This window comes from Gavia stellata, chromosome 2 (genome assembly GCF_030936135.1).
Source record: "Gavia stellata isolate bGavSte3 chromosome 2, bGavSte3.hap2, whole genome shotgun sequence".
NCBI classification, from domain to species: Eukaryota; Metazoa; Chordata; class Aves; order Gaviiformes; family Gaviidae; genus Gavia; species Gavia stellata.
In genome coordinates, this window is record NC_082595.1 from 83,301,331 (window position 1) to 83,318,134 (window position 16,804).

The 16,804-nt window shown below is 35.0% G+C and overlaps 1 protein-coding gene across 1 annotated transcript in view; it reads left to right on the forward strand.

The window, feature by feature from the left end:
* The window catches only part of EYS (eyes shut homolog), a 939,662-nt gene that overhangs the window by 673,121 nt on the left and 249,737 nt on the right, over positions 1–16,804 (forward strand). The window contains exon 35 of the mRNA XM_059831070.1: positions 6,893–7,005. Coding sequence (XP_059687053.1) covers positions 6,893–7,005 — 113 coding nt within the window. The remainder of the gene's footprint in view (positions 1–6,892; positions 7,006–16,804) is intronic.

A 16,804-nucleotide genomic window follows, 5' to 3' on the forward strand; every position in this document is an offset into this window, starting at 1 on the left:
AAATTATTTTAATATTTCAGTAGAAGCAGCTACATGAAAAAAGAATATCTTGATTTAACTTACTTCTTAGCCCCTTTTTAGTTGTGTTAGTATAACTGAATTAAAATGATTTTTTGGATGTTTGGCTCAGAATCACAATTTAAGTGTAAAATCATCTATTTTATTAACATATCAATTAAATGAAACACTGATATCATGCATAGGTTTATACAGTGTTTCTTTTCATTACCAGTACTGGTCAGCAGATAGGAGAGATTGTGTCCTTTGTGTTTCATCCACTTTATTTTATATATGGTGGCATGTAGGCAATTTACCAGTATACCTTCCCATTTTTCCTTCCCATTTCTGTGCTAGTACTAGTACAAAAGCTGAAACAATATTCTTTCTCCCATATTTTAAGTGTTTTCTTTTATTACTTTTGTTTTCAGAACCAATACCACTTTTAATTTTCCTACACATTTTGAAAAGTCATTAAACTCTAATAAAAATTGGTTTACACTACATTATCTAACAATAAAAATGCATGTGGATTAAAATTGGGACTGAGTAGGAAAAGTATTTAAAAAAGTAAATATTAGAAATTGCAGTAACAAACAGCATAGATACATCAAATCCTGCACCACCACCATCATTTCAGCAACACTTCTCAAAGGAGGGCGCATTTCTCTGTACTTAGTGGCTATACAAATTAACCAGAGTAACATCATTGTCCATTTTGCTCGAACTGCTGCAGTTAAAATACGCAAGGTTTAATTTTTATTAATTGGTGCTTAAAAAGTTTAATTCAACAAGAACAGAAGTGTTAACATTTTTTGGTCAAGGTGATGTCTGAGTGACTAATGTTGCTTTTTAACAAATCCTTGAAAATTTGGTGACTTGAAGAAACTGGAAAAAATATGTATCCTACTTATAGCATGCTTCCTTGAATGAAGGCAAGCTTCAGTGCTCATTAAATGGCATACAAAATCAGAATAAGGTCCCTTTGGATAAAACATGTTCTGTTTGCCTTGGTGCTAATTTGATAGTCTGTATAGTTTTATTTTGTGCTGTATTTAAATCAGTATCTAACCCAGGAACATGGGCTGTAAAAAGACATTTCTTAAAGAACAAATTCTTCTTTAGGGGGGGAAGGAACACCACCACCACACCCCCAAGGAATTTAGGCTTTTTGGAAAAGGAGATTATTTTTGGTTTTCTGATGTTGTCTGATATTGAAGTTCAGTTGCAGTAGGTTTCGAGCAGGTTAAAACTGAGATGGTTAGTCAAATTTGTTCCTGTTTGGCCAATCTGAAGAGAATACAGAGAGTAGAACTTGCTTAATTTCAGAATTCATTATGACCATTTCGTATGATTCTAATCCCTAACAAGAACCAGAACTGGAGTAGAGAAACTTATCTCAAGGTTGATTTTTATCTTGAAGTTATGCATTAATTTCCAAACTGTTCATCATGTTGTTAGTAAACATAAATAAAAATGTTATTAGAGTATTTAAAAATGTGTATCTGGGCCATTTTGTTTATGTTTAAAATACTTCAATTTGAAAAGTTTCACAATCTTTTGCAGAGAGTTCTACAAATCAGACTCCAAAATCAGGCGTATTTGACAGGAATCATGAAGACATGAAAGATTACTGAATAACGTATCCTGGTACACTGTAATATCTATAGTGAGAATTTTTAAGTTATATAAAATTTACCTTGAGTGGAGACAAATGAGGAAAGATTGTGCTATGCTTTGTTTTCTTTTGAGTTAATTACATTTTTTTTTATAAATACTCTGATCAGAAGGCAAAATCTCATTATATTATTTATGAATCTGTAGTGAAATGACAGCATGCAAGCTCATTTCACTAGGAAGTAAATTCTAGGTTAATTCTATCTAACAGCAGCTCTAATTTGAGCTAGTCAGTAAGGGATGTTAATAAATGGTTTGGCATATACGTATGAACTTTTCCTACCAGGTAAGTATCTGTACTCATTTTTGTCAAGTATAAAGGGCATTTAAAGAGCATGGTTACTATATGTCAAACATATCTGCATAGTTTCTGAATAGTGAATTGTATTAAATTAAATTTCTGGTGTTGCTATGACCCTGACATTTTCAGGCAATTTAAGTATTACAGTTTGTCAGCATATTAATGTATTTTTGTAAATGGAAGGAAACCCAACTACATCTGAAGTCTACATTTTAATATTCTGCTAATCACAAACAAGTATCTATTGTCAAAAATAGCAGAATAAAAGCTGCTTAATTTTGATTATTTGTATCAATAGCACTTATTCCTAAATACATCTAAGAAGACATTAGTTTTTTTGTATAGATGGCATAGCACTCCAAAGGCAAGTGATTGTTTGACCAAAGTGTTTATGATGTAGTTATGATTACAAAACAAAGAATTAAGTATTTTAATATTACTTTAGGGGAATGCATTATATTCAAAATATACACATATCAGTGTAAGAGAAATTATTAGGAGCCCAATCAGTACGTTTGTTTTGGGGGGAAAGAAACCATGTTTTTAAATTATTCACTGATAATAGTGCTTGGGGGAATATGCAGATAAATATTTATTCCCAAACTAAGTGATTAATTTGCTGTTCAGTGTGCAAAATGGTTCATAGGTTGCCATAGTGAACTTTCCCTGTACTAACCTGACATTCAGGGTCTTGAATGAACTTAACTAGACACAGTAGCTGTCGTAAATGTCAAAACTATATCATACTTGACCTTTGCATTTATTGGTTCCTTTTGTTTTCTATTTTTTTGTTGGTTTGCTTTTAAAATCCCAAAAATGAGGGCTTTTGTTGAAAAACATACATGGTATGACTGGAACAATCATAATTACGCGTCAGTGAAAGGGAGAGAAGAAGAAGCAGAGCTCTAACAAGTTGATTTATGCAGCCAATATTAAAACACTGTTCAATTTTACATTTTTTTAGGCAGCATTATGGGTCCCATGTCATTTCCAACTCAGAATTGTGTAACTCTGTCCGTGTTCTTATTAGATTTGCAACAGATCCCGCATCCTGTTAATTTGAAAATTGTTTTATTTACTATTTATAAAAGGCAGAACAAAAAAGAATAATAAGCATCTCTTACGAAAAGTAAAATGTGAAACTTAATTGGACAATACATTTTCAAAGTTTACCTGGTATAATTTGTCATTATAACAGCAGCAAAAGCAGACTGCTGACTATAACACTTGGCAGTCCATTGAGCTTATTTCCTTGCCAAAGCAACTGGTAAAGAAATTATATGGAAGAGAGACAGTCTTCTGTTGTCCATAATCCATATCAATAGTCTATGTCAGCCATTGTGGTATATCAAATGATATTGTTCTTTTAATATCTGAAGTGTAACTTTGAGAAGGGGAGTGTTCATATCTACTCCTTGAATGAGGGTTTCATTTCTTTCTAAGTTCCAGGAAGCCTCAGTGCAATCCTCTAAAACGTGTTTGCTATACAGAGAGCCGACCTTCCCCATTCCAGCACCTGAACTTTGAACGCCACCTTAAACAGTTACGTAACTTTCTGCATTGTCACATTTTAAAGTCCTAACTGCCCTTAAGCCTTTGTTGCTAAAGAAATAAACAGTGCACTGTTAATGAACTTCTTTCAGCCCTCCCATGGGTTGGAAGGCTGGTTCATTTTGTTTATTGTCTACAGCATGGCACAGTGTGTTAAGTTTCAGAGCGGTTGAACGGCGCAGAGGAAATCAATTCGCCTTGCTTCAGCCATGTCGTACTTGTGCAGCATATCTCTCTGCTGGGAGGGAGAGATGTCTCCTTTCCCAAGAGACTTGGAGCAGCTTTTGGCAGCCCCAGGCAGAAAGCCTGGGGGAGGAAAGGAGACTGAGGCAGTCCTGGGAGGATCAGAATGTTTGCTTAAAGTTTGGAGGTGTCTCTCAGCCATCTTGTAGAAGTGATGGCAAAAAGGAAATTTTTCTTGGGACCCAGAAGCAGCTGTGTGCATCTGGAACACTGAATGTTTTTGACACCAAAGTCACTGAACTTTTTAAAAAGCAAGACTAGAGGAAAGGGCCCTCCCTGCAAAGGCAGAGGAGGGAGGTGGGAGATTTATCTCACCCAACACATCAGAAGTCTATTAAATGGTGGCCATGTTCTAATTTAGTATTTTGTGTTCTAGTAAAACCTAGTTTTAAAATATTTCAGTCTTTCAAAGTCTCTTTCCTTTAAAGAAAAGGGCAGGTGGTTTTACCTCAAGGCTCTGGACAGAGCAAGAAGCCATCACAATATGAAACAGGTTTTACTGGCTGGTAAGGAAGAAGGCAAATATACAGTCTAGAGGCCATCATTTTTTTATGACCTTTAATGATAAGAAAAGAGATAAGGAAGACTATTTTGGAAAAATCTCTTCCTATTAATTTGACCAATTTTTGACCCCATTTAGAGTTATACTATCCACAACATCCTATGGCTGAGTTCCATGGCTTAATTTCAAGTTGTACGAAAAGTATGCCCTTTAGCTTGCTTTCATCTTCACGCTAATTTATGTGATGTCATGTCCTTTTGATCCTGTATTGTGAGAAACTGTGAAAACTCTTTATTAATCTGCGCACTACTCTGTTCTAACTCTCCTTGATGGTGGGTTTTCCTGAAGAATCCTAGTCTATGTAGTCACTCTCTGTTCGGAAACTCTCATATGTATCATCATCCTTACATACCTTATGGTTTTTGCATATTGTGAAATTTTTGCATATTGTGAAATTTTTGTGTATTGTGAAATCCTCTTCTCAGAATTTTGGTTTTGCTATCCTGAGTAACACAGGAAACTTGGAGCCACTTGTGAATATGCTGTAGAGCACAGACCCTAATACAGATTGCTGAGGGAATTTCTAGGAGCGCTCCATATTGAGAAAGTTCAATATTTATTCCCAATTTTTCTGCTTCTATTTTAACCATTCTTTTCATTTATTGAAGGCCTTCCTTGTGATCCCAGGGTGACCGAGTTACTTCAGAATCTTTTAGCACAGAAACTTGTTAAAAGCCTTTTGGAAATCAAAGGCTATGTGCCAAGGCATCCTTTTTCACATATTCAGTGTTCCTCCTGTGAGTTACAATTTCCCTTTTCAGAAACCATCTCAACTATACTCCAGTACATTATGTTCATCTATGTTATCTGTTGATTCTGTTCTTTAATGTAGCTCTTAATGGTTTGTCTGGAGTGGAACTGGGACTTACTGATCCATAGTTTGAGGTGTGCTCTTTTATTCCCTAATCTTGTCCCCCTTTCCCAAATCATAAAAAGCAAAAAAAGCCAAACCAACCCAAACCCAAAACAAACAAACAAAAAACTCAAAAATCCACATCTACCATTCCTGTGGCATGAATGCCATTTTAAGTGATGACCCAGTGATTTCCTTTAGGACTTTTGGGCAAACACTATTTGGTCTTTGTTTTTTTTGCTACTGTTCACTTTGTTAATTTATTTTAAAATATTTTCCAGTAGTAATTCAGTTTGAGACAGATCTCTGATGTATCCCTACTAAAAAGTGTTCTGGCATGGGAACGTCCCAGAGCTCCTCTACATTAAATTTTTATTTGGTGAGTTCATTTACATTTCCTGCTAGAGCCTTATCTCTTTGAACACTCCTTTTATACTTTGATAGTCTATTGGCCCTACAGCCTTTCTGGCAGGCTTACTGCTCCTGTTGGTTTTTAAAAAGCATTTAATGCTCGCCATTATGCTTTTAGCAAATTGTTCCTAAAGATCTTTTTATTTTTCTTTACCTGGCCTGCTTTATTGGGTTTTTAGTGCCAACGTTTATATAACTTCCTATTTTCCTTCATTTGGACATGACCTCAACTTTTAAAGGACATCTTTTTAGGCATTACAAACATTTTTGCCTTGCTGTTTAAATATTCTTGGTTTTGAGGGAGTCTAAAGTCTTTTTTCTTCTAGCAGTTTATTTACATGTTATGTGAACCACTGATAACTTAAGTATTCATCTGCATGTGTTTTACCCTTTGGGATGTTCCTTTGAATTTCCTTTGAAAAAGTTCCTTCATTTTTATGTAGTGCTCCTGTACAAAATGATGACCTCAATGACTTTCTTTTTTGATTCTGCAGGTATCTAAACCTGCAGGTATCTAAACCTGACTTCATGGTCAGTGTTAGGAACAGGTCCTCTGCAGTGTTAAGGATCAAGCCAAGACTTGCTTCTCTTCCTGTGGGCTTATGACCAGCAGTCATTTAAGTGCCTCAGGCCATACCCTCTTCCACTGTTACTGTGTTTTCTTCCGAGTAGTCTCCCAAGGCCCCATTCGAATGTATCAATGACTTTCACCTTCATGGACAGTCCTAACAGTACCTTTTCCTATTGCGGCATGAAATTTGTTATATAAACTATGGAGTCTTACCTGTTACATGGCCCCAAGGACAGGTACATTTGATCTGGTGTGACCAGGAACTTGTCCCAGTCCAGTAGTCCAATACATAAAGACTCAGATGCAACAATTTTTGTGGTTTGTTTATATAAGACCTGTCAACATATTGTGTCAGTGTTATTTGTTTGGATGGTGAGATATGCATAACAAATTATTGTTCTGTGTTTTTTCAGTGCCCCTACAGTGATTTCCATTTTTAACAGGTCCTTAGGCATCTTTGAGACATGATTAATGGTACTAGGTATCTTTTGAGCAGTGAAGTAGTAAACTTAAAAGTAGACTTTTCAAAGCTTGTTTTACTGTAATTTCTTTTCACATTCAAATTTTTTGTAGTAGAATTTCATTAGAGGAAAAAATGGAGACCAGGAGGGTTCTTCAGGAGTAGGGTTAAAGTATGTTACAAATCTTTTACAGAACTTTAGTTATTTTTAAAAGTGATCACAATGGCAACAAGCAAAAGAACTATGTGCATTTTCTCTTTTGTAGGTACCTGGACCTGTCTACAATTTCACTGGCTGTATACAAGTCATAGAAATCAATAATGTAGGACCTTTCAACTTCTCTAATGCTGTGGGAAGAAATAATGTTGACAATTGCAGGTAAACTACCCTCTGTGCCTTTTCAAATCAGAAGAAACTGTTGATTTTGCTTTCTTCCTTAAATAGGGTGACTATTTTAGATAATTTCAACAATAGTTGCAGAAAAAAAATTATTATATAGACGGATATTGTGCTTTCTTTTATGCTTCTGAAGCCTTTTCTTTATGTAAGATGCTTTTTGCAGAGTAGTTCAGTTAAGCTTGACAGCTTATTTAGAGTAAGTTTTCACCCACTGGATGCTGAAATACAATGTACTAAACAGGATAATCTGCAACAAAATACAAGAGTGGGAAGTCGGGTAATGTGCTGGTTGTGTTTCGACTCATGGTTTTGGGATTTCCATTGATCTTGTAACAAATACCGGTCACTTGCTGCTACACTTATGTGCTGGTTTTGGCTGGGATAGACTTAATTTTCTTATATATGAGATTGTGAAAAATGCCGGAAAGCATTGCTTCTGAATATACAAAAAAACCCACTTGACTTCACCTTTGCATATTCACATTGCTGTTGGTCATGCATTGATTGAAATAAAAGGCTATACAAATACAGTGGTGTAGATTAGGATTCTATTCTGGCATATAAAATGTCTGAACATAGAAAAGTGGAAAACAAAAGGAAGTAGGGGTGAATTGCATTTGTAGATCATTAAGTAAGTCTTTCAGAACAGAGTGTGATTTTAGTCATAAGACATATGTCCTGTATCCCTGGAGAATTTTGCATAAGCCTTTTTACATATCACTTTAGGGTTTTTTCCTAAAATTTACGGAATAGCTTAATTAATGTTCTTGTGCTTATTTAAACAGTATGTCAGAAAGTTAGTGGTGACTGACTAGATCATTGATTAAAGATCCATGAGAACTGGACTCCACACTCACTTCTACTAGTAGCCTCTTAAAGATCATACACACATCGTACTCAAAGTTATGATGTTAAACATCAGACCCGTTATCTAATCAATCAGCTTCCTCAAGTCCTAGGCGTCTAAACTTTTGCCAGTAAAAATTACTCTGAACATAAAGATCAGCTTGTTACACCTGCAAAGACATGCCACCATTTTTATTTAGAAGAGCAGCTCAGTGTCATCTCCTTGTCCAAACATGACAAAGAAATAAACCGTTGCACTCTTTGAGTTCCCCAAGGCATTTTGTTTGGAAGAGGTTCTCTAAGTGCGTTGTGGGTGTAAATCCTGCACAAAATACAGAACTCTGGCCTCTGTTGTGACAAATTCCATCTAAGAAAGAAGTGATGGCTCCACTCTCACCTTTCTGCACAGTTTTTTCCTAGACAGAACTGTGGTCTCCTCCAAAATGGGGGCACATACTCTTGTCTGTAGAAGTATGCCTCTGTGCAGAACAAAAATTCATGGAGATGAAAGTGAGTGAACAAGATACTTCATGCCTTTAATTCAGGTATTAACTATTGAGCAGTTTATATAACCATTCATTTAAGAACCAATAGCCTTCAAGAACCAAAAGACCAATGACATCTGCATTGTCCAGTCTATGTATGTAACATATAGAGGGATAAAGACAGGAAGGAGAAGGCTTATAAGCAAATTCAGCTTTCTTCATTTTTAAACTTGTTTAATTTAGAATTTGTTATATTATAATCTATAGAATCTATTTGTTATATTGTAATCTATAGAATTGTTATTATTTTTATATTATAATCTATAGATATATGCCAATATTTATTGCATTTTGTTTTGATTCTGATACTTCTCTTCATAGTTAGTCAATTAGCATAGAAATATGGCTGATACAGTATAATACAGATAATAAAGATTGCTTTATTTGAATCAGAACTCAGTGATTATGGTCTAGGGCTGTTTCTTGCAAATACTTACTGTGTATATGTAACTGATTAGGTGAGTAAAATGACATGATAGTTTGTATAGATGAACCTTGAAAATAGTCTTATACATAAAAGGATGTTCTAAGGATCTATCCTGGACAACATGTTCCTTTTCCTTCCCTGCTTGTTGCAGAACACTGCAGATGAGCCTGACAGTGTCCAACCCCATGCAGTCCACACAGACCTGGCTCCTTCCTGATCCAAATCACAGCTATTCCTGTCTGTGAAAAGCTGGGAAACAGAATTGAAATTAGTCTGAATTTCCCTTGGTGGCATGGTTATCCCATAGGAGTGGACTGTATGGAAGCCTAGCAAGCATTGTCCTTACTTTTTCCCTGCCTGGTGGTACATGAATTTCATATCTGCTCACAAATGGCAGCTTGCATCATCCTTTGCTCTTCACTTTAGGTATAACTCACATGCATCCTGACTGTCATCAGTCCTTACATATAATATCTGCTCCCCAGAAAGCATCTACGAATCCCAGCTGTTGTTCTTTTTTTGCAAGACAGGCTTCTTGGGGAGATTTGTTTTGAGAAGGAAGGAGAAAGTTCTTGAATAAAGGTGCTTAAATAGGGCAATAATGGATTATATATGTTGCAAATATGAGTAGCTGGTGAATGCTAGAAAGCCTGGTGTATTTACATTGTATTTGCAGAATTGATACGGTTTTGTTGATGCAATATTGCTACAGTGGGAACTACCTGGCAGCAAGATTACTCTACGATGTTGCAGACAAAGTAATCCAATTTCTTCCTGTAAGAATATCCCTGTACTTGTCATTCACTGGCACTAAGTATTTCTGTTCTTGCTGTTGTAGTTTGTCTTTAATTGACCTTCTACCTATCATCACCTGTTTTTAGATTTTTAATCCTTTGCAATGCCCCTGCGTTTACATATTTAGCTATACTCTAGTCTCATTCATTTACCCTGCTGGGATTTTTACTTCTTGGTGCCCCAGCAGCATGGATTACTTCATTATTGTGGTGCAGAAAATCAGCCAAAGGGAGACATGCAGAAACTTCTTAAAGTGTATGGGCTTGTGAGTAAATTTTAAGCTTATGAATTTTTAATGGGTTTGAAATTTACTCAAATGTGTTCTGCCATTTTTTCAACTGGATCTATTTGAATTTTAAAATACCAAAAGGATGAGCTAATATGTGCAAGGAATATAGAGATCTTTCAAAAACAAATCTTAGATACAGTTCATTAACCTTTTCAAAACTATTGGCATCACTACTTCAGGACAAGTTAGTACCTTTCATAGGATATTATACACTCTGTGTTGCTTATCTCAGAGATTAATGCAATTTAAGTTGCTGTTTAAGAACTTCTGGGAATTAAGAAATGTAAAAAATGAAGCCATAACATTGATCTCACTGGCATATGTATCTGACTATCTGCTGTCTAAAATACCCTGAATATATAAGGCAAGAATGCTGTTTTTTCCTTTAGCATTAGTATTTTGTAATGCAAATATCATACACTGCAAAAGAGGGAGAATTATTTTAACTTCATAGAACTAAATGGGAGATGGGCACAACATGGAAATTGTCTTTCATGTAATTTTGGAAGAAGGTGCTAAATTCTGCTTAAATTCAAGAGGATGATTGATAAAGGCAGCACTGGGCAACTGAATAAAATCAAAGACCTTAAAACTTGCAAGGGCCTTAATCCTGATGATTCTGAAAGGTGCAGGATTTCTGTGCATGCCCAGAAGTACTGAGGTTTCAAGCATGAGGCTTTAATTCAGATAATCTGTAAGGTCATGGCCCAGATCCTCCTGCTAATCACATGCATCATTGTTTAAGCCTGGACTTCATAGATGTGCTATAACTCATGATACCATGGGGAGGAGAAAACACCTAGGAGGAATATATTGCACTGATGGCTCATCAGAGCTTCCTGCCATAAGATGTAACCAAGGTGGAGTAGGAAATGGCAGAATAATGGTATGGGCAGGAGAATGAATTTAAGCTTGACTCTCTGAGCGCAGATTTGCAGCCATAAAAGTCCTCTGAGCTATGTGGCTTTTGCTTTCAGGAAAGGTTATAATAAAACCATATCAATTAGTAAAGGTCCTCCAATAGGTAGTTTTCTAGAATTATGCTAGACTATATACTTATGTAAATCTTGTTGAAGTTTATTTTAAGATTCTGTTTAAACTATTCCTGTCTCAGAGCTATGAATACATAGGCAATTTTGAAAGAGATTATATAACAGCTAACAGCAGTAGAAGAGACAATTGGAAATAACGGATCTCTGATGAGATATGTTAAGAAATTAAACCTTTTTTTATTTTTTCTTTCTTCTGAAGCAAGTAAGATACTTGTGATGTGTTAATGCAATATAAAGCTCCTGTAAGTGTTTCAGAAAATGTTACTGGAATAGAGTTACAGGATAAATTACTATCACTTTTAGGTAGAATTCAGATGACAGATATAAAAGAAGATTTGAGTCCCAGTATTAAAAGCTGGTGTTTACTGCAGCTCACTTCTGTTTTAGTGTCTGGGAGCTAGGACTGTTGTATATTCCTGTAAGAGTTTACTGCATGTAGTAAATTCAAAGGCTCCAAACACACACACATACATAAAATATATACATATGCATATGCATGCGCATATGCATATGCATATACATATATCTATCCAAGCCATGATTTGTCCTTTTTTAAAAAAATTCCTAACTAGGAAAAAAAAAATACCGTTTGCTGTTTTCTTAAGAGGAGTCTTACTGATGAATGCGAATGTACAATGCTGATTTATACTCAACAGACAGGAGCTTGTAAGCGGAGTTCTTCATTGCTGCCCATCGGACAGATTTTCAGTTGATTTTTTTAAAGATTTTATTTTGCTGTTAATTTATCTTAAGATGTTTTTTCCAGGCTGAAACTGAGCTTCATTTCAGCAAAGACTCTGATTGCTATTTGCATTTAGGAAAGAGGCTCTTGAATGTGCATTACCCAAGTTCCATTCCATCAAGAGGACTGATAGTTTTCGTAATGCATGGCAATTTTCTCAGGAGCTATACAATACATTTTGGAGATCTCTACAAGTTTTCAGTAAGCTCTCAGTTCCACTTTCCCCTCACTTATCCACTTTGCAACAAGCTCTAAACCCCCTTCCTTATGTGTGAGTACTCCCCTTTCCATTCTGTAGTTTTCTGTGATATTTTTACAAACACCCCAACAGACCCCTTACACCTTTGTGAAGTTCAGTCTCCTGTGCAATTTCTCATCATGTCTCTTCCTCTGTGGAGCTTCCTGCTTTTTCAGAATATTACAAAATATCACAACTCAGAGCATCTGACACCAGGCATCTGAGGTGTTTGATTTCTGTCTTTGGAATGAACTGCATAATTTGAATAGGGGAAAGTCAGGTCCGCTGAAAGTTATTTTTCAGGTGGTTGTGGAAGTCAAACAGTTACCATTCCACACCTGGAAAAGAAAAGTGCTTATGGTGGTGCATACTGTGTGTTAGAGCTCATCATAAAAGTCCATACAAGACTCAGGTAAGGTTAAAGAGTTTCTTCATATGAATCCACCTGAGCTGAAAAACTTAAATTCAATCAAATGTACAAGCTGACTTAAACCTGAAGGGGAAATCACAGAGTTCCAAACTTAAGTCCTTCTGTCTACTTACATCTTAGTTTACAAATAAATGCAAGATCCTATGAGAAGCAGTGAGTTTCTGTTATATGTGAAAGAGAGGTTATTCAGACTTCAAGTTATCTTCTTACATCTTGGCATAGGTAGTTATGTTCATATTTTTTCATTAACAGTTTGGACTTATGTGCTTAATTCTGAAACAGCAAAATAAAAGAATATATAGTGCTCCTCAACACAGTAGAAGAAAATGATTAAATGAACAATACTGACACTACTTAGTTTTATTAATTTAAGAGGTTTTCTGTGTTTACTGTGATTAACATAGAGATTGTTTCTAAAGTACAGAACTGAAGATAAAGCTTCAGAAATATCATTCATTTGTATTCACCACATACATGATGCTTGGCATTATGTTAATAACAATTCTGTGCAATTTTAACATAGATAGTGATAACAAGCATTTGTTCTTCTTTATGCATTTATTTTGTTACTTTTTTCTCTCTCATCTATTGCTTTTGCTGGCTGATAACTTTTCCTGTGTGTTTCTAATTGCTCCTTCCTCCTTTTCCAGTGCCTGAGTTGCTTTTATATACTTTTATCTTTTGCTTGATTTGCCCTTCTTGATTTCCCTCATCTTTTACAACATTTGTTTGTAATGTTTTCTTTTGCTTTGTGAGTTTTGCTGTCCTGTGCAATTTCCTTTCTGCTCTGTGTGTACACATGAATTCTGGGTATTTTTCTGCTACCTTTTCTTCCTTCTTTGGCATTCCTGTTCAGATGATGACTTTTCAGTGATATAGACTTCAATGTTGAAAAAGAAAAAAAGAGAAGGAAGTGACAGATCTAATCTTTTCTACTGTTACAAATCCTTAAAATCGCTGTAAACTGTTGTGTAAGTCTTTAGCTCAATCTTTTGAAGTATTCTGTGGAAATTGTGATGGATATTAGAGAAATCTGTGTGTCAAATATATGCAGGTGAGATAATCTGTGTTTGTAAACATAACATTTCTCTCCCTGTTTCTGGAAAAGGTTTCCTCTCATCAGCATACCACAAAACTAACACCAATCTTTCTTGAGGCAACTGTCTATTTCTAAAAGATTAATATTAATTTTCGGTGATGTTTATCTCGACCTTACTTATCCTTCTGTAACTTTAGGCATGTGCATTACACCAACAGAGGACTGTTTCCTAATTCTGTCACCAGAATTTGGTGGCAGTCATTGTCTGTTAGTGTGTCTGTAATGAACAATTGTAATGAGATCCTGATTTCTGCTGGAATTGCCAGGTACCTGCATGGAAGCTAATAAGACAAGACTTAAAGGATACTATGCATTTTTTTTCTTCTGTTTTTATCAAGGAGCCATTTGCAAGTATATATGTCAATAAATAAATGCATGTCAATGCATAAGTCTGAGGCAGTGTGTTACTGCAAATAAATTTTATCTCAGTTAAATATTTTGGAAAACACTCTGACACAGTTACACAGAAAGGAAATTCTGTTATGAAGTCTCAGGTTTTTTAATGAAATTGTCTTTCTACTACTGTTCATGTATACTTCATTATTTTATAACGTATTTGTTTCATGTGCTAAAGAAAAGGTTCCAATGCTGGAGAAATGCTATTTTGCACTCATGTCACACCTTTGTATCTATTTTAGTGCAGTTATATAATATTGAATATCTGCAGTTACTGGTGATTCTTACTCTGTATGATTACTAAATTTATTAATGGAATTTATAAAGCTTCTTTTACCCCAGATACTTAACCATAAATTGATCCCTTTATACATCAGTAAAATAAAGTGCTAAGCTTTAATCGGAACGCTCATAGTATAGAACTGAATTTGTTACATAAATATTTTAGGAGGGAGAAATAGGTGTTAAAGACTTCTGATACAACAAAAAAATCTGTATCTGCTTTGGCCTCTTTATATTGACTGGTAGATTCAAAGCCCCACAAACAATTGTGATTAGTGTATAAAATCACTGTATCCACCTACAGCACATTCCTAAAACGTGGAAATGAGAGAGATTGCCTATCAGGTGTCTGTTCAGTAGATCATCAGAAGTTCTTACATAGGAGATAAGAGAGAGAACTAAGGATATGACAGAACTCAGTGGACCAGCATGGGGTGGTTCAGAAATTCTGGGAAGCATTACAGTCTAAAGGACAACATGGTTAATTCTCTGTACTTGGAACTTCTTCAGTGTCAAGAGTGATCAGAATTAGAAGGCTGCCAAGATAGATAGCTTAAAAGGCTTTCTGCAGTCTTTCAGCCTTTCTTACGTGTGGATTACATGGTAATCTGGTGGGTGGAGAGGTATAGGATTTCAGCTGCATATTTTTAGCTCCAGCAAATGAGGAGGACCCCTTTTTTGCTTTACATCAAAGATCGTAGTTCCAGGAACCCTACAGATTGCCACAACATTTTGGGTTGCTCTAGGTTAATGACAGTGTTCATTACCTTATGCCAAATTACTTCGAGTATTTGTACTTCCCTAGAAATTCTGTCATTGAAACAAGAACTGTGCTTGAACACGATTAGCTTTTGAAATGTAAAACCATGAAAAAAATTATATCAGGAAAATACATTTTTAAGATTTATGAGAAAGACTCATTTTCTCATGAATGAATGTAACTTTTTAATTTCAGATTTCAGGACAGCTTCCCATAAAACAAAATAATATTATAAAAATTAAAATAGAAAGGTTTTGCTAGAATTAAAAAAAAAGGATTGGGTTGAGAACATCCCAACTTTCCTGCAAAACTGGAGCAGATTCACAAAATAAAAACTAAATTTAAAGCCATTTTTCAAAGTTCTTGAAACTTCACTACATAGATTTTTCACAGCATTAATAATATCATGTGTCATAGCCATTGCAATACTCTTTGGAAACTTCACCTTAATGCTTAAGAAAAATTATCTTAGTGACACAAGACATCAAGTGGTACGGTTCAGTAGCTTCCTGAAATAATCACTTGGGCTTCTAGCCAGACAGGTATGTGAATAATAAAACCCTCTTCTTCTACTCTCTTAGAATAGAAAAAATAATCTTAATTTTGTTCTGCCTGTCTAAGACTTGCAGATGGGTGCATGGATGGTTTGACAGAATTCTGCTTTACAAATATTTCCCTATATATCTAGTCTTAAATTTATTATGAGCAGTGGTTCAGAAAAGCCCAGTATATAACAGGAGGAATTGTCTAAAAACAATCGAATAGTAAAAGAAATTATCTCCCATGCTTTACTTACTGGACTACAGTCACACTTAGCTTTAGTCCTAGCATTTGATATCATTCCAATTACAGAAATCTAGAAATAGAGAAAAAAGTGTTTTGTTATATACTCACAAATAATTAAACTTTGGAGCAGGTTTCCATGACTTCCAAGTTATGTGCAGATAGTGCCTCGTAATGGACATGTAGTTCCTCTTGTTATTACACCAGACTGTATTGTGAATAGAGTCATATTAGATAGAATAAGTAAGAATGAGAGTCATACCGAAAGGAGTAATTTGCCTACTGGAAGCTTGAATCAGTATAATACTTTCTCTTTGACTTTTGTCATCTTTGAGATTCACTTTTGAATTTGATACAGAAGTAATAAGAAATCATAAGAGTTGCCTTCAACTGCTAACAGCCAGAATGTCAAGAGAAAAGTTTGGAAGTTCAGTTTTATTCTGTCTAGCAGCTCTCTGCTGGCATCCATTCTGTGTCCTTCATTGTGTCAGTGAATAAACCACAGGACTTCATGACTTACAAAGTATTTGTGGGTTTGTAAAAATCTCCTTTAGCAAAGCTAAAAGTGAAACAATGAACAACATCACAAAATCTTGTGTGTTTTTATAGAAAATAAAATCCATAACAAATAATATTGCACTTTTTAAAAAATATTTTGAACATTTTTTACAATTAAAAAGATTATTTGAGCTTCTTTTTGGCAGAGCACTTTTAATAACAACTTTCTGTTTCAGATCTAAAAGATATTCAAGAATCCAAGCTTTAAAACCAGATTTTTTTTAAAAAAGTCCCTTTTATTATTGATATCCAAAAGATGTCCATTTTAGTGTTATATATTGTGAACCTATAAATCAAAATTTTATGTATTAAGATGCAATTAACTTCATAAAAGGTATTTGCAATAAAATAAAATTCCTCTAGAATTGCTCAAACATTGCAGATTTAATTATTACAAGAAAAGGAAAGCCTGAAAACAGGAAATATGTAGTAACTTTTTTGAAATTAAGTTTGTACAATACGTCATATTTGAAGTTCTTCTTCAAACAGGCCAAACCCCAAAGGAAGAACAATGTCCCGAAGAGTTATTTTTAGTT